The 20,078-nt window shown below is 33.4% G+C and overlaps 1 protein-coding gene across 1 annotated transcript; it reads right to left on the reverse strand.

Moving 5' to 3' along the window:
* Positions 1 to 11,159: 11,159 nt before the first annotated feature.
* On the reverse strand, positions 11,160 to 18,328 carry jagn (jagunal). Its single transcript, XM_076500983.1, has 2 exons — positions 18,172 to 18,328; positions 11,160 to 14,179 (listed from the first exon to the last, which is right to left on the reverse strand). The coding sequence occupies exons 1-2, from the start codon at positions 18,258 to 18,260 to the stop codon at positions 13,690 to 13,692; spliced, it is 579 nt and encodes a 192-aa protein (XP_076357098.1). The 5' UTR covers positions 18,261 to 18,328; the 3' UTR covers positions 11,160 to 13,689.
* Positions 18,329 to 20,078: the final 1,750 nt, after the last annotated feature.

The raw sequence follows: 20,078 nt of genomic DNA on the forward strand, positions 1-20,078 counted from the left end.
ATTCACCTCTTTACTGCACTTAATGAAACAAAACATGTGATACTAGTAAACAAGGCATTCACCTCTTTACTGCACTTAATGAAACAAAAGCGTGAATAATACAGACTTAAATCTATAATATGGTTGTAGTTTACTCGTCACAGAACTTATGCATATATCACATTGAAAAACTAGTCGGTATTATATAATACCGACTAGTTTATATATATCAGTGTAGCATTAAAATGAACATAAAACATTTTTTTTTAATTTCTCGAAACTTGTGTAATATTCAATGTTAAAAACCCAATTAATTTGAAAGCGGCGATTGTTTCATATACAATACACTTTCTAGTTTGATTAACTTATTGTAGATTATTGTACACAATTCTAAAAATAAGACAGTTTAGAATTACAATAAGATATCAATAACTTTCTATGTAGAATTAAAATAAGAAAAAAGCCGATTAGACAGGAAGACAGTGTGATACACTCTACACGTTCTGACGTATACCAGTAGATGATCTTCAGGTGTGTATTGTTTTGTAAACGTAAGCCTTATTTATATAATTACCAGAAGACAAATTAACGTATTAAAGTGACAATATTTGTATCAGGCCCATTATTTTTATTTACTAATTTTAATTCACTTTTTTTTCTATATTTAATTATCTCAATAGATTCGTGGAACTTTTGCTTATATGATTCTAGAAAACAAATTTATTACGTGATATGCAACCCTCAACTTCGCGAAATTTTATCCTCTGTCCATGTAGATTTGCTTATGGGTTACGATTTTCCTGTTTCGGCTCCGATACCTGTCGGCCCGGAATGGCCAGGTGAGTTAAGGCGTTCCAATCGTAATCTTAGGGTCGCGGATTCGAATCCCAGTCGCATCAAACATGCTCGCCATTTCAGCTGTGGGGGCGTTATAATGTCCTAAAAGAGTGGCCCAAAAGTTGGCGGTGAGTAATGATGACTAGCTGCCTTCACTCTAGTCTTATACTGCTAAATTAGGGACGACTAGCACAGATAGCCCTTGTGGAGCTTTGCGCGAAACTAACAGAAACTGTTTCATTTCACACAGAACTTTATTTTTGTCCATTTTCAGGAGGCTTATAAGACGCCACGTGGATCTAATGCTGTGACGCCATCTATGTAAATATAATAATACTGTATTTCCAAAGTAAATACTTCGCAGGGATGGACGTCACCAAAATTGGTATGAAAGTTTATTAAGTCCAAAATTATGCATTTTGCAGTTTTTATGAGTGTGTGGTTTTTTAACACTACTTCGCCCCTGGTTATCAATTTTCCCCAAATACGACATGAAAGTTTGTTGGGTCTCTGAGAAGATATATGAAACTTTCAGTTTTACATTTTATGTTTTCCTGTTGTTTTAATTATATATATAAAAGAAAAACTTGTCATGTCCTAAGATAACCTTGAAATTTACAGTTTTACATTTTATGTTTTCCTGTTGTTTTAATTATATATATAAAAGAAAAACTTGTCATATCCTAATTGACCTAACGCGTAAGGCGTGCGACTCGTAATCCGAGGGTCGCGGGTTCGCGCCCGCGTCGCATCAAACATGCTCGCCATTTCAGCTGTGGGGGCGTTATAATGTGACCCACTATTCGTTGGTAAAGAGTAGCCCAAAAGTTGGCGGTGAGTAATGATGACTAGCTGCCTTCACTCTAGTCTTATACTGCTAAATTAGGGACGGCTAGCACAGATAGCCCTCGAGTAGCTTTGTGCGAAATTTCCAAACAAACCTATGATAATGATTTACACCTTGAAATTTACATTTTGTGTTTTGCTGTTTTTTTAATTATATATAAAAGAAAAACTTATCATGTCCTAAGATAACCTTGAAATTTACAGTTTTACATTTTGTTTTGCTGTTTTTTTAATTATATATAAAAGAAAAACTTCTCATGTCCTAAGATAACTTTTTATTAATCGTGAATTTACATAACTTCCATCCAGCTAGTTCATACTAATTGAATTTCCACGTTGTGCTAAAACAACAGATTTGTCCCATTGAATTGCGTGTTTAGTTTCATTAGTGTGCTCTGCTAAAGTTAAAATAGTAATATTATTGTTTTTAAAGTTTATTTTGTGTTCATTCAATTTAAAGTTCTTCTAGTTATATTACATTCACGTGATATTCTATCTATACCAATTTGTTTTCATTAAATCTATGACCGACGTGGGTAAAACAAGAGTCGTTACAACTCTTCATTGTCAACATAAAACTATCATCAACCATCTGGCTGTAATCACCAAATTGGAAACAATTCAACTCATTCAGCTGATAGTCCATGGCAAGGAGGTTATGGACTGGGAAATGATTGAATAAACTGTTTTGCCAAGAATAAATTTAGCATCAGGAGTCATAGGAGGGAAATTGTTGTGATGATGTAAAATGAAGAAAAGTTCACGGAACTGCAAATGTCACACATACTGTTCTACCTAGAGAAGAAAAACTAAACTAAGAGACGAAGGTCACTCTCCCCTGGTATAAAAGACACAAAGACCATTGACCCCAGATTTAAAAGAGACAAAACCATTGACTCCTAGTTTAAAATACACAAAAATCAGTAACCCCATATTTAAAAGAGAAAAATTCATTGTCTCGTGATTTAAAACACACAAAGATCACTGACCTACATTTAGAAGAGACAAAAATTAGACTCCAGGTTTAAGAGACACGAAGATCACTGACCACTGATTTAAAAGACACAAACATCATTGATTTCTGATTGGAAATACACAAAGATCACTGACCCCAAGTTTAAAAAAGGGAAAAATCGTTGACTCCTGGTTTAAAATTAACAAAGATCACTGACCTCAGATTTAGAAGAGACAAAAATCATTGATCAGATGATTAAAAGACATGAAGATCACTGATCCTAGATATAGGAGAGACAAAAATCATATTACAGGTTTAAAAACACACAAAGAAAACAGACCCCGGATAAAAAGAGACAAAACCATTCCCTTCAGCTATAAACTGCACGAAGATCACCGACTTCAGATTTAAAGCAATCAAATATCATTGACTAGAGGTTTAACAGACACAAAGATCACAGACCCCAGATTTGGAAGAGACAAAATTCATTGATTTCATGTTTAAAAAACACGAAGATCCATGACGCCAAATATAAAATTGATAAAAATCATTGACTTCAGGTTTAAACTACACGAAGATCACTGACCCCAGTTTTCAAAGAGTCAATGACAAGTCATCATTGACCAGATGTTTAAAAGACACGAAGATCACTGATCCTAGATATAGAAGAAACAAAAATCATTCACACCAGGTTTAAACTACACGAAGATTACTGGCCCTAAGTGTAAAAGAGACAAAAATCATTGACTTCAGGTTTAAAAATACACAAAGATCACTGACCTAAATTTGGAAGAGACAAAAACATTGACTATTGGTATAAAAGAGACGAAGATCCCTTACCCCAGATATAGGAGAGAGAAACATCATTGACTACAGGTTTAAAAACACACAAATATCACTGACCCGAGATTAAAAGAGACAAAAACCATTCCCTCCAAGTATAAACTACACGAAGATCACTGACCTAAGATTTAAAGCAGTCAAATATCATTGACTACAGGTTTAAAAGACACGAAAATCACTGACCACAGATTTGGAAAAGACAAAAATTATTGATTCCAGCTTTAAAAGACACGAAGGTCACTGACCCCTGATTTAAAAGACACAAACATCATTGACTTCAGATTAGAAATACGCAAAAATCACTAACCTAAATTAGGAAGAGACAAAAATCATTGACTTCAAGTTTAAAAGACACGAAAATAGAAGATACAAAAATCATTGACTTCTCGTTTAAAATTCACAAAGTTCACTGTCACTAAGTTTAAAAGAGACAAAAATCATTGACTTCAAGTTTAAAAGACACGAAAATAGAAGATACAAAAATCATTGACTTCTCGTTTAAAATTCACAAAGTTCACTGTCACTAAGTTTAAAAGAGACAAAAATCATGACTCCTGGTTTAAAATTTACAAAGGTCACTGACACTAAGTTTAAAAGAGAGAAACATCATTGACTCCTGGTTTAAAATACACAATTATCAGTGACCCCAAATTTAAAAGAGACAAAAATCATTGACTCCTGGTATAAACTACACGAAGATAACTGACCTCAGATTTAAAGCAGTCAAATATTATTGACTAGAGGTTTAAAAGACACGAAGATCACTGCCACCAGATTGGGAAGAGACCAAAATCATTGATTCTTGGTTTAAAAAACACGAAGATCCATGACGCCAGATTTAAAATTGGTAAAAATCATTTACTTCAGGTATAAACTACACAAAGATCACTGACCCCAAGTTTAAAAGAGACAAAAATCGTTGACTCCTGGTTTAAAGTAAACAAAGATCGCTGAACCCAGATTTAGAAGAGATAAAAATCATGTATTCCACGTTTAACCTACACGAAGATCACTAACCCCACATTTGAAAGAGACAAAAATCATTGACACCAGGTTTTAACTACACGAAGATAACTGGCCCTAAGTGTAGGGACCTGACATGGCCTAGCGCGTTAAGGCGTGTGCTTCGTAATCTGAGGGTCGCGGGTTCGCGCCCGCGTCGTGCCAAACATGCTCGCCCTCCCAGCCGTGGGGGCGTTATAATGTGACGGTCAATCCCACTATTTGTTGGTAAAAGAGTAGCCCAAGAGTTGGCGGTGGGTGGTGATGACTAGCTGCCTTCCCTCTAGTCTTACACTGCTAAATTAGGGACGGCTAGCACAGATAGCCCTCGAGTATCTTTGTGCAAAATTTCAAAACAAACAAACAAACCCTAAGTGTAAAAGAGAAAAAATCATTGACTACGGGTTTAAAATACACAAAGATCACTGATCCAAATTTAAAAGTGACAAAAATCATTGATTTCAAGTTTTAAAGACACGAAGCTCACTGAACCCAGATATAAAAGAGGGAAAAAGCATTGACTCCAGGTTTACAATACACAAAGATTGCTGACTTAAGATTTAAAAGAAACAAAAACCATTGAATCCTTGTTTAAAATACACAAAGATCAGTAACCACAGATTTAAGAGACAAAAATCATTTACTCTTGGTTTAAAATACACAAAAATTACTGACCCATATTTAGAAGAGACAAAAATCATTGACTCCAAGTTTAAAAGACACGAAGACCACTGACCTCAGAATTAAAATAGACAAAAATCATTGATTTGAGGTTTAAAATACATCTTGTATAAAGAAAACTACTGAAAATGACCGTTCTGGAATGTTACGGGAATGTTTCCTGTAAGGAAAGACACAAGGTATGATAGAAATCACTAAAGACTTTAATGTCCTCCAGATTAGAATGGAAACCTCGACAGTTACACTGAATTAAAGTGGCCATTTTTATCGAGTTGGAAGAGAACTGGACAGAGTACCATTCTGTTTATGACCACGTTACTTTTCTTCATTAGAAGAAGGCCTGTTATCATCCATGCATCCTATGCTGGCTCTAGTGGATAGGTCTCTGTCAGTGGACATAGGCTCTAGCGACTAAGGGAGTGAACAAATAATTGTTTTGCATCTTGAAGCCAAAGAGAAACTGAAGTGAAAAAAGTGGGTCCCAACAGTCACTGGAAAGAATTGTAGGGTCAAAGACAGGACCAGACATTGACTTGTCTACTCGATTGTCAATTGAGGTGAAAAGACTCTGAAATAGGTACAGAAACCAATATCTGCACCCCCACTGTATTAGTGAAATGTGTTTGTTTGCTTGTTTTGAATTTCGCGTAAAGTTACACGAGGGCTATCTGTGTTAGCCATCCGTAATTTAGCAGTGTAAAACTATAGGGAAGGCAGCTAGTCATCACCACCCACCGCTAACTTTTGGGCTACTCTTTACCAACAAATAGTGGGATTGACCTTCACATTATGACGCCCCCACGGATAAAAGGGCGAGCGTTTTTGGTGCGACGGGGATTTGAACTCACGACCCTCGGATTACGAGCCGAACGCCTTAACCCACCTGGCCTAGTGATTTGTGGTACACCAGAATATGTCTGTGATGAAGTCGTGAACAACAACCATGTACCTCTTTCTCCTCCACCCACTAAGGGAAGATCAACAAGGGGTGAGACCCACTACAATTAACAAGTTGAGGCCCAGTTTGCACTCGTAGGTGTCGTGGTCTTTGCCACCAGAAGGAGCAGACGTCACAAAACCAGGACAAGGTGCCCTCAAGTGATTGATTTTCAATCACTGGAAACATGTAAGAGGGTTGGGAATATATGGTCATATCTTCTACAACCTGCCTTGACGGTGGCAAGTGGACGTGGCAATGTAAATGTCAAAACAAGAATACTGGTAGACAGCATAATTCCGTCTTTACAAGTGGAGATACATCACACTGCAGAAACTCCTTCGTTGGAGAAAACAGCGAGGATCTCCTCCTCAGGGATGTTCTTCAAACTTCTATCAACAGTTACTCCTCCTGAGGAATTTAAAGTAGCAAAGGAAAAACCTGAATGAATATATTCCCAGTTGTCTTCGAATTCAAGAGGAGTTCACTATGTATTTGGGTAAATGTTTCCACAAAGATGTCTTCAGAAAGTAGCTTTTGGACTGAATTTTGAAATCCAGCAAGCCCCTCTAATCCCTTCTGAATTAAAAAAGGAGACAAATGGTTTGTCTGAAAAGAATGCACGATGAGAAAATAAGATAAAGGTACAGAATGAGGTGGAGACCGATGTTCAGCCTTCAATATATGGTCATTTACCAATCAGCTGTTTATGTCTATTTGAAAAAAGGAGAAAGATTCAGAGCCCACTGACCCCACACACTATGTATTCCTACAAAAGGATGCACTACAATGGCAAGTTGCAGCAATACCAGGGTTTCATGAGCACTATACTCGAACACCATCATCAAACACAATGTCCACAACACCCTTTGAGAAATTCCAACACTGGTACTCAGTTGACCCTAGCTCAATGGGACCAGCCAATTGGCCCTAGGGGGCCACCCATATACAAAAATTAAAGGCCAAAGTGGTGTGTTGGAGTTAGACCACCCAACAATCAGGATCTCTGTTTGCCCTGTATATTTTAAATAGAAAGTACTTAGGTTATTTACTGCTGTCAATAATTTTATGGAGTGTAGGCAAGTGTCTGGCATCACCTGCCTCCAATTTCTTTTTACCTTTAGTTACCATGGTGTGAGAAACACAATAAATTACTAATCAGATTTAATCAATTAATGGTGCTGTTGGTTAATCAATAAACCAGTAGTCAAGATGTGTTATAACATTTCTATTGAGATGAACTGTGGTAGAAACGAAAATGAAGAGATATTAATAAAACAGCAGTCAAGATGTGTTATAACATTTGTATTGAGATTAACTGTGGTAGAAACTAAAATAAAGAGATATTAATAAATCAGTGGTCAAGATGTGTTATAACATTTCCACTGAGATTAACTGTGGTAGAAACTAAAACAGAGAGATCTAACAGTGATTTAAATACTTAGGAGTTCTGTTTAGAGACACATAAATAGAAAACACACCAGAACAATGTGATGATGAGCAACTACTGTTTATTATTCACTAATCTTCCATTTCTGTAAAAAAAACAAAACAAGAAACGTTTTTAAATGTATTTCAAAAATTTCTCATGTTATGCATACTTCAATGGAACTTGGAAGATCAGAATAAGAAAAAAACTTATATTTCTTAAAGAACCTTGCATTCACTTGTACCGAATGATATTCCATAAGGTAAACAGATGACAAAGTACAGTCTACACTGATGGTGTGAAGTATATGCAAATATGGAATACTTTATACGTTACCTCCTAAAGTGTTTTAACAAACAGTTCTGCTAAACAGCATTCTCTATCATCTTTAATATTTAACTAACCAATTACTGAAACCATACTGTATTGAAAACACATACAGAATGAGTACACATTAGTTTACTGCAGAGACAAGATCCTAAGTTGTAAAGGCTAACATGTTTAGAACTCAGATTTATTTTAGCACAATACCAATTTCCTGAAAACAATTCTCTAACAAAACAATAGCACCATAACTTTAAGTGAATTACCTTTATGGCCCACAACTTCAATATAATCGTGTAGAGAGGAAAGATCCTCTTAAATCAGTTATTATATATATATATATATATATATAAATTTTTAAAACCCACCTCAAATAAACTATTACAATATCAAACTCTCCAACAAAAAACAACTTAACAGAAAAATCTTACATTACTGTCATATTTAACATGAGCATAGATTGATTTATATGATACTTTAAAGCATTCTTGTAAATCAGCACTGTGTGATAACCTGTTGTATTAAACATTCCAAAACAAAATACAAGTAACAAAGTACACAGAGAAGACCTCCTACCAGTTAAAATAATTCAAGTAATGTATAACACAGAAAAACAGTGAAAATATGATAAAATCACAAACTTTATACTTACTTAATACAAGCTATAAACACTATTTAATAACTTGTCAAATTCAACATGGGCATAAAACTTAGCTTTCATGAGCTAATGTTGCACATGTTACAAAACCAGAATCAAGGTCACCAGGTTTGTTTGTAATAAGGAATGATTCACTTCTCATTAAACCAGAATCAACGTAACCAGGTGTATTTTTAATAACTAATGTTGCACTTCTAGTTAAACCCGAATCAAGGTAACAAGGTTTCTTTGTAATAAGTAATGTTGCATCTTGCACTAAACCAGTCAAGATAGGCAGGTTTAATTTTAATACCTAATGCTCCACTTCTCATTAAACGAGAATCAAGGTAACCAGGTATGTTTGTAATAACTAATGTTTCACTTCTCATTAAACCAGAATCAAGGTAACCAGGTTTCTTTATAAAAAGTAATGTTGCACCTCGCACCAAACCTGTCAAGGTAACCAGGTTTGTTTGTAATAACTAATGTTTCACTTCTCATTAAACCAGAACCAAGGTAACCAGGTATGTTTATAATAAGTAATGTTGCTCTTCTCATTAAACCAGTCAAGATAACCAGGTTTGATTTTAATAACTAATGTTGCTCTTCTTATTATACCAGAATCAAGGTAACCAGGTATATTTGTAATAAGTAATGATGCACTTCTCATTAAGCCAGAATCAAGGTAACCAGGTTTCTTTGTAATAAGTAATGTTGCTCTTCTCATTAAACCAGAGTCAAGGTAACCAGGTTTCTATGTAATAAGTAATGTTGCTCTTCTCACTAAACCAGAAGTGTTTGTAATAAGTAATGTTGCTCTTCTCACTAAACCAGAGTCAAGGTAATCATGTATGTTTGTAATAAGTAATGTTGCTCTTCTCACTAAACCAGAATCAAGGTAACCAGGTTTGTTTGTAATAACTAATGTTCCACTTCTCATTAAACGAGAATCAAGGTAACCAGATGTGTTTGTAATAAGTAATGTTGCTCTTCTCACTAAACCAGAATCAAGGTAATCAGGTATGTTTGTAATAAGTAATGTTGCTCTTCTCACTAAACCAGAATCAAGGTAACCAGATGTGTTTGTAATAAGTAATGTTGATCTTCTCATTAAACCAGAATCAAGGTAACCAGGTGTGTTTGTAATAAGTAATGTTGCTCTTCTCATTAAACCAGAATCAAGGTAACCAGGTGTGTTTTGTAATAAGTAATGTTGCTCTTCTCACTAAACCAGAATCAAGGTAACCAGATGTGTTTGTAATAAGTAATGTTGCTCTTCTCACTAAACCAGAATCAAGGTAATCAGGTATGTTTGTAATAAGTAATGTTGCTCTTCTCACTAAACCAGAATCAAGGTAACCAGGTTTGTTTGTAATAACTAATGTTGCTCTTCTCACTAAACCAGAATCAAGGTAACCAGATGTGTTTGTAATAAGTAATGTTGATCTTCTCACTAAACCAGAATCAAGGTAACCAGATGTGTTTGTAATAAGTAATGTTGCTCTTCTCACTAAACCAGAATCAAGGTAATCAGGTATGTTTGTAATAAGTAATGTTGCTCTTCTCACTAAACCAGAATCAAGGTAACCAGGTTTGTTTGTAATAACTAATGTTGCTCTTCTCACTAAACCAGAATCAAGGTAACCAGGTATGTTTATAATAAGTAATGTTGCTCTTCTCATTAAACCAGTCAAGATAACCAGGTTTGATTTTAATAACTAATGATGCACTTCTCATTAAACCAGAATCAAGGTAACCAGGTTTCTTTGTAATAAGTAATGTTGCTCTTCTCATTAAACCAGAATCAAGGTAACCAGATTTCTTTGTAATAAGTAATGTTGCTCTTCTCACTAAACCAGAATCAAGGTAACCAGATGTGTTTGTAATAAGTAATGTTGCTCTTCTCACTAAACCAGAATCAAGGTAATCAGGTATGTTTGTAATAAGTAATGTTGCTCTTCTCACTAAACCAGAATCAAGGTAACCAGGTTTGTTTGTAATAACTAATGTTGCTCTTCTCACTAAACCAGAATCAAGGTAACCAGATGTGTTTGTAATAAGTAATGTTGATCTTCTCACTAAACCAGAATCAAGGTAACCAGGTGTGTTTGTAATGAGTAATGTTCCACTTCTCATTAAACAAGAATCAAGGTAACCAGGTGTGTTTTTAATAACTAATGTTGCACTTTGCACTAAACCAGAATCAAGGTAACCAGATGTGTTTGTAATAAGTAATGTTGCTCTTCTCACTAAACCAGAATCAAGGTAATCAGGTATGTTTGTAATAAGTAATGTTGCTCTTCTCACTAAACCAGAATCAAGGTAACCAGGTTTGTTTGTAATGAGTAATGTTCCACTTCTCATTAAACGAGAATCAAGGTAACCAGGTGTGTTTTTAATAACTAATGTTGCTCTTCTCACTAAACCAGAATCAAGGTAACCAGGTTTCTTTGTAATAAGTAATGTTGCTCTTCTCACTAAACCAGAATCAAGGTAACCAGGTTTCTTTGTAATAAGTAATGTTGCTCTTCTCACTAAACCAGAATCAAGGTAACCAGGTTTCTTTGTAATAAGTAATGTTGATCTTCTCACTAAACCAGAATCAAGGTAACCAGGTTTGTTTGTAATATCTAAAATTGCACTCAAACGTAAAGTCATTAATGACAAAGTAATGACAACAAGCAAACTCTTATGAATTGAAACTCACACAAACTCTCTAATTTTATTGGTAGTTTGAACTCATGGACACTGCTATATCCACTTTAATTTATTAAAACACTTAAAATTTATAAGCGTATACTTATAACCTTGGGGTTGAAGGTCCTTTGAGATTTACTTTGAACAAAAACTTACTGTAATATAAAGTATGTTTTACTATGAAAAAACTCTCACAATTTAAATATTTTATGTTTAATATTATTATATTGGTTTTATCTATATATCAAGAAATAGTCGTATCTGCTTAACTACTAATGTTCTAACAAAGATTTTTTCAACAAAGATAGAACACTAATTTTGTCTAAATATAAACATTTTAAATACAACACCTGTTGTTCAGAAAAGTAATATTCATTAGATATCCACCCTAATGTATAAAAATACAGCACTTTATAACATGTGCCATTACATTCAAATAGATCTACAACTTTTCAAAACACACCTTTATGTTTACATACACATGAGCAGCCTATAAACACAGCATAAATTATCAACCTTCAAGCAAGTGGAAATCTGAAAAGAAGTTATTCTGTTAAGGATTCACATATCTGTGTGTTAAATAACATGATTAGCGGCAAGCGAACCTGTTCTCTAACAAACATTTCTTCACGAGGTGAACGTCACAAAATAGCTTCAATCCTAGAACTTCTAAACTACTTACTAATACATCAGTAACAACCACTTGAGAAATAAGTAAATGTATTATAAGGTCTCACAAGCAATGGTTTACAGTTTAAAACAGCTCCAAGAAATGAGCTAATGCCAAGCCACACACCAGATAAGAACAGGTAGACACTACATAAATATAGTAATAAGTACAGTGTTAAGCAAAATAATAAAACAGCCAAAGCAATATGAAACCCTACAAATAAAGAATACAAACAGCTGCTGTCCAAACCTCCACTATTGTTCTAAGACTAATTTGAAGATGTTTTCAAACATCTACATCACCATCTTACAAATCCAACAGTATAAACAATACTGTAGTGTGTATGATACACAAATCAACATGATGAAATCGTAAACCAGCTAATGCTGTATATTGTAAAGTAAACATGCTAGCTTTCAAACACCTGTAACAATGTTATGTTTGACTCCTTATATAAATAATTTTATTCTACAAAAACTTTAATTTTACATTTTACACTGTTAAACAGGATGCATAATTATTACAGTAATCACAAAACCTACTCATGCCTAGTTGCATATCTTTCTGACAGCACCATAACAAAAAACAAAACAAAAAAACCACCCATACTCCACAGATGCTGTCAATTACAAATGTTATAAACACAAAAAGTTTTTACATCAGCACTCAGATACCAACAAAACAGTATTGAGACAAACACTAGTTAAACAGTTGTTACACCAGTACTCAGATACCAACAAAACAGTACTGAGACAAACACTAGTTAAACAGTTGTTACACCAGTACTCAGATACCAACAAAACAGTATTGAGACAAGCACTAGTTAAACAGTTGTTACACCAGTACTCAGATACCAACAAAACAGTATTGAGACAAACACTAGTTAAACAGTTGTTACACCAGTACTCAGATACCAACAAAACAGTACTGAGACAAACACTAGTTAAACAGTTGTTACACCAGTACTCAGATACCAACAAAACAGTACTGAGACAAACACTAGTTAAACAGTTGTTACACCAGTACTCAGATACCAACAAAACAGTATTGAGACAAACACTAGTTAAACAGTTGTTACACCAGTACTCAGATACCAACAAAACAGTATTGAGACAAACACTAGTTAAACAGTTGTTACACATCTTCAACAACAATAATCCTTACACAGATAACTGCATAAAGATAGAATTATACATACAAACTGTAACAAATGGATAGTTACAGTAATGAAACAGACAGTTTCTTGGTTTTAATGACACAATATTTAAACATGGGAAGACATGTAGGTTACGTAAATCAGATTAACACAAAAATACAGTACCTGAGTACATTGGAAGAACAGACTACACAACATAGACTGGTATGGTAACAATTGTAGAACCACACATAAAATAACATTAGCAGGTAATGGTCTACAACCACTAAACTACATTTCATCTGTCTTATTATTAACTACAGTACATGATACAAAGATCATTGGTATTAATGAGGTCTTTAACTGCTCACATTTCTAACAATATTAAATAATTTTTACTGCAGTATAAATACAAATTATGTGTGTTTCAAGCTTCAAAGAAAACCAGAACACTGACCAACCTTTAGGTATCAAATATTTAAGTTTAAAATTATTCTTTTATTAATTAATGTTTAAATAAAGTCACATTAGAAAATCCAGCTTAAAACAACAAATGTAAATAACAGTTAAAAATCAGCCAGATTCAATACTGATTATGAACACATTAAGATATCATAACAACGGAAAATAATAATAATAACAGACTCGTATAAAGCACAAGTTAACTTAAACCTTTACAAGTTATCATTTATTCAGATGTTTAATTTTTAAGAATATTTAATTAACTTTTTTGTTGTAGCTCTTTAATCTCCAAGCTTGGATAAGTTTGATGGCAAAGTACAGTGAGAAGAGGTGTACTTGTGAGCTCAGTGTTATAAATATGTACCAGAGAACTGCCAGTGGATATCCTTGCCATTGCTCCAGGTTTGAACTGTCCCGTGTTTCTGCATACTCCCACATTTCAGTGAAAAAATAAACTCCAGCTCCTACAATTGGACATAATCCGAAGAAGAAGGTTCCAACTGCATAAATCTTTATGGAAGAAAGTTTGTTACGTCGAGCAGCAGAAAGTCCAACAAAAGCAAAAACTATGCCACTAAACCAGATCCATTCCCAAATAAGAGGTTTGGGGATGTATAACTCCTCTATCTCCAAGATAAACACATCCAACCGGTCCAGAACATCTTCCAAGAGTTTGGCACACATCACGAGAAAGAGCAGGGAATGCATAAAGATACAATACCGCAATCGCTGCTTGTAGAGAGCACTGAAAATCAACAGAAAACCACAGTTTATTCCCCAACATCCTCTGAATGATAAAAACATAGTACACCAAGTTACCTGACAATCACTTAAACCAGTTACTTTATGGCAAATGTTTACAGACTAAGTTACTTAAAATAGTAGATTTATGTACCTGCTCATATCTTAGCTTACTTAAACCATTAACTTTATGTTCCTTTTCTTAATGTGTATTACTTAAACCAGATATAATACTTGCTTTCTAATAAAGGCATGATATAGCCTGGTAATCACAATGTTCAATTCACGGCATCTAGGTTATGAAGCTGAAACCTATCACTGAACACACTCTTTCAACCATGACGTGTTAAAATGTGACAGTCAATCCCACTATTTGTTGGTCAAGAATATATCAAAAGTTGGCAGAGAGTTGTAATCATAAACTGCCTTCCCTGTAGTCTATTATTTCAAAATTAGATATTTATAATACAGATAGCCCTCAAGTAACATTACATGAAATTCAAAAAACAAAAAGCAAACATTTTATTAACCCATATAGTATAGTGTTGTCTTTCATGGCAGTAAAGAACATACAAAATACAACTAGTACTTAAATAACTGTATTACTCTCATATTTCTATAAACAGATCCTAGAATGTCCATCAAGCAATACACTCAGAAGAAAATATTTTATGAAACAAAGCTAAGTTACTTTCCTTTCCACGTGATAAGGACTTTTTTTCATTTGAACGTTTGTTCATAGGTATCATCCATGATGTTGAACTGATAATGACTAGACAACAGCACCTAAACTTGGGGTTCTGTTGTCTGAAGAAATATGGGGACCTCTCTTGTAATAGAGTTCTCATGGCTCTAAAGTGTAATATCTTTCAATTCAGAGTCCAGACAAGTTAACAGGAATGTTCCTTTTAAACAAGAAGGATATTCCAAAACTTAAATATACCACTCCCCACTACTGAAATTCATTTTTCATATTGTGACTTCTATTATCCAAGTCTCCCAGAACACCAAATATTCAACAGAATTTGCATCATCCACAATATCTCTATCATCAGCAAATAAGATGTTTGACGACAGTTAAAACAGTTTTACATTTCTAACAGTTTGAATCAATGATTCCCTGATAATTTAAAAAGATTTAAATTTATAATTTTCCCAAGAGTGTAGAAATAAAAGTTTAAATCATTCCTCATTGTTTACAGGTTACATTACAACATTATCCAAATTATTTAAATACATAACATACCAAATCAAATTCAAAGAACAGACACTGAATGCCATATTTTCCCAACCCCAAATTACAGTTCCATCAACTCTATCAATACACAACTTACTAATACTATTAATACAGTCAAGACTAGAACTGAGTGATTAGTTAAATTTATATAGTTCAATTAATCAGTTGAGTTCAACAACCTTTAAATAATCAAAAACAAAAGCAAGAAATTACAATAGTTGTATAGTTGGAATTAACAAAACCTATAATTTAATAAGTTAATTTACATGACTTTAGTGTAATTAACTTAATCAACCAGTTCTAGTTCTGATATTGTTTAACAAAGAACTGTTCTTCTTGCTTATTTTATCCTTCTGTGCTATTTGAAGTCCACACCTTCATTTTGAGAAGTTTCTAGAAAAAATATTATCGCTCCCAGTTTGTTCTTTAACAGAAAAATTAAATACTTTCTTATTTCATTTGTTTCAGGTTACTTTATAATAATTGAGTATAAAATAACGCATCAACACACAAGAGCATAAAGTAACGCATCAACACACAAGAGCATAAAGTAACGTATCAACACACAACAGTATAAAGTAACGTATCAACACACAACAATATGAAGTAACGTATCAACACACAACAGTATGAAGTAACGTATCAACACACAACAGTATGAAGTAACGTATCAACACACAACAGTATGAAGTAACGTATCAACACACAACAGTATGAAGTAACGTATCAACACACAACAGTATGAAGTAACGTATCAACACACAACAGTATGAAGTAACGTATCAACACACAACAGTATGAAGTAACGTATCAACACACAACAGTATGAAGTAACGTATCAACACACAACAGTATGAAGTAACGTATCAACACACAACAGTATGAAGTAACGCATCAACACACAACAGTATGAAGTAACGCATCAACACACAACTATATAAAGTAACGTATCAACACACAACTATATAAAGAAACGTATCAACACACAACTATATAAAGTAACGTATCAACACACAACTATATAAAGTAACGTATCAACACACAACTATATAAAGTAAACATACAACAGTATAAAGTAATGTATCAGCATACAAGTAGTGATCGAGAAAGAACACACTCTAAATATGTCAATGGACTAACCCAGTCTTCATCAGAGCCTGGTTATAATAAACTTAATCTATTACACAAATAAAACTTGTTTTGTAGCCTTTTAAAACATTAAAGCATAAGATAAATTTCAGTTTTAAGGCTATTGGATGTGTCCATGTTTAAAATAAATTTGCAGCAGTATTAGTTTATTGTACTCTCAAAGCTGGACACTTTATAAATTTTTAATTAATTTTTGCCAGGAATGAAATATTCCATTTCTAACAAAATAAAATATAGTAACTTTTAAAAGGCCTACATTCTACTCAATCTTAAATCTTTTACTTTTTTTTGGAAGCTATAACTTGTTTTAATTTAGATGACTTACATTGATAAATAAAGTTCTGGAATACAATCTACTAACATTACTTATCTATAGGGGTAATAGGCAGTGAATAAATAAGTACATCAGTGATTGAGAATCCAGTGAAATATTCAGGGTGTTGATGACTGAGAGAATACCAATCACGTAAATTCATTCACAATTAAAGCTTCTATTAGGTAAATCACAAAGTCACCTAGTTTTGTTATCAACTGAGAAAATTTCTGTTAAGCATTATTGGGGAACTAGGCCTACAATTGTTTTTGAGTTTATGCTAAAAGTTTGTAAACTAAGGTCTGCTTCTTGCACAAAAGCGAATATAGCTTACTGCAATCCTTATAATAGAAACAAAACTAATTTGTTATTATTACATGGCCCAGATATAGCATTACTTTTATCAAATAATTCAAAATAACTCATACAATAATAGAACAAGTTATAATAATTTAAACCAGGTTTTCATTTCTTGATGACGAGAAACCCACTTGAAATAAAAATGTATCTCAGAACGGCTGATATGCGTATTAACACTTTTACTAATAAAACAGAGAACAACGTTTCGACCGTCCTAGGTCAACTTCTGGTTAAAAAAGGGTAAATTTATTAAAATTGAATACTTTTTTTTTGACAGCCCCCGTAATAGACAGATAATGCATTTATCTATATATATATATACATATATAATAATATAGTTTTATTAATATTACAGTTTCATGTTATATTCCAGTTAAACTATAAATCTATACTTGAAATACACTTATACTGTAGTCATAATTTATTACACTAATATTTATAGTTACACATCGCAAAGACAAAATGTTTTAAAATGAGATTGTTTCCATGTTATAACTAATACCAGATTATTAGTTAATAAGTTTAAGGTTTTATCGGAGTCATGACTTGACGCCTCACACTGAGTTGACGTCATGCGAATAAAGCTAAATTAAATAGATTAGTAGTATCAAAATCACATTTTTAGTGTTATTACACTATTAAAGTATTAGAAAAAATAATGTGAAGGTCAGAGAAATGTGGAATTCATTATTCTTTGAAATATCTACAACTACAAATGGATTAGTACAATCGAGAAACAGCAACAGTTCAAAAATATTCTAATTTTCTATATCCAATTACGTTAAGTGAAAAGTACACTTTACACTACGGATACTAAGTTACTGGATTGATACGAGTTACTCTAAGATGAATTTTAGCACTATCTGACAGTCTTAGCGCGCTCAATTTATCCATCACTACCTATATATAACGAAAGATGTAACTTTTATAAACATACCTAACATGATAATGAGAAGCCACTTTCTGACGATGACTAAAATCGCTTCCATCAGTTCCAGTAACCCACGGACCTCCTCTTGAAGCCATTTTCGTCAACCGACTATCTAGATTTGTCCTTGTAAATACTACGTTTAATGCTCACTGGAGGGCACTGACAACATTCTCTGTTATTAGTTTGAACATATTGGTTAAATGCAACAAAAATGAAATATGGAATGTATTGTATTTTTCTTTACATATACTTTCCACCACAATATCTAATGTTAATAATGAGCAACAAAATTCTCTGAAACCGGTGTAGCACAGTGGCAAGTGATAAATCGAATAGTACAAGGTGGCCCTAAGTCCCTACCCATCCACATATCTCATGTATCCAGTGTATCTGTGTGGTGCCACCAGTATTCTTGCGCTCATGTACCCACGTACTTGTCACAATACGCTCTTCAAGTATAAATAGGCTTACATCGGCTATATTTCTCTGAATAAAGAAACGAATTTATAATACATGCGTAATTGAATATAACATAATAACATATGGATGGGTAGGGACTTACAGGTCACCCTGTAGATTGGGCTTCAAGTTTAGTTTTTTAAAACGTACCGTTTATTAACAGTTAGGCCTTCAAAATTGTTGTTGTTGTTTTGAATTAAGCACAAAGCTACACAACGTGTATCGAAACCCGGTTGTTTGCGTTATAAGTCCATAGACATACCGTTGAGCCACTGGGGGGCCTTTAAAATTGCTTTGTGAAGTTGTTTTGTTAAACGGATTTTCCAAAAATAGTAAAATGTATTCAATAATCAACTTATTACTGTATTATATTTATCACAGGTTCATACATATATATACACATATATCATCTTAGAAATTTTAAAATTTGATTAATTGTTTAATACATTTTTCTTAATGTTAAAGGTCTCCGGTGGTTTAGTGGTAACTCTCCAGACTTAAAACACTAAAATCCGGGGTTTGATTAAGAAGTTCTTGTAAATTCTATATCTGTATCCCTGCAAAATAAATTCAATCCTAAGTTTGAAATGAAAATTAGTGAGGATGAAAATAAAGCTAGAAAAGCTACGTTTTAAAACAAATCATCAAAATTTAAAGTACAGTTCAAACACAGTAGCTAAATAGCACGTAAAAAAACTACACAACATTACAAAATCCAAATGTAAAAAACTACACAACATTACAAAATTCAAATGTAAAAAACTACACAACATTACAAAATCCAAATGTAAAAAACTACACAACATTACAAAATCCAAATGTAAAAAACTACATAACATTACAAAATCCAAATGTAAAAAACTACATAACATTACAAAATCCAAATGTAAAAAAACTACACAACATTACAAAATCCAAATGTAAAAAACTAGACAACATTACAAAATCCAAATGTAAAAAACTAGACAACATTACAAAATCCAAATGCTTCGCTTCTTCTCGTTTTCGGGTTTTTGGTCTTACAGACTGGGGAGGGTCAGGTTCCCTTTTTTCTCCTGTATGATGATGGTGGTGAATTTACATGCAGATCGGTGAAAAACAGTACTTGCTCTGATCGTTTTCAGGGTGAATATTCGTGTGTTACGTAATGATAAATTTTAGAGGAATAAACTCTTTCTTAGGTGCTAAAATATCAATGTTAAACTATTATTGATTTTAAAGTCTGGTAATGGGTGAGTTTACGTCATTCTTGTTCCTAGATAGATATTAATAGGAGAGATATGCTTAAGTCTATTTTCATCATGTACGTAAAGCGTTCAAGATTGCATAATAAATTATTTTTTGCTACTTTTTCTTAAAGTAATTTATAGAAATATGCAAGAGTATCGGCTATGGTTTGAATATTTGTACATGAATTTTGATGATGTACTGCATGGGACTTTGTATGTTGTAGT

Source organism: Tachypleus tridentatus, chromosome 5 (genome assembly GCF_004210375.1).
Source record: "Tachypleus tridentatus isolate NWPU-2018 chromosome 5, ASM421037v1, whole genome shotgun sequence".
NCBI classification, from domain to species: domain Eukaryota; kingdom Metazoa; phylum Arthropoda; class Merostomata; order Xiphosura; family Limulidae; genus Tachypleus; species Tachypleus tridentatus.

Coding starts and splice junctions, on each gene's coding strand:
- jagn (XM_076500983.1), bottom strand. CDS start 18,260: ATGGCTTCAAGAGGAGGTCCGTGGGTTACTGGAACTGATGGAAGCGAT. Junction 14,180..18,171: donor GCTTCTCATTATCATGTTAG/GTATGTTTATAA, acceptor GTTGATTTTCAG/TGCTCTCTACAAGCAGCGAT.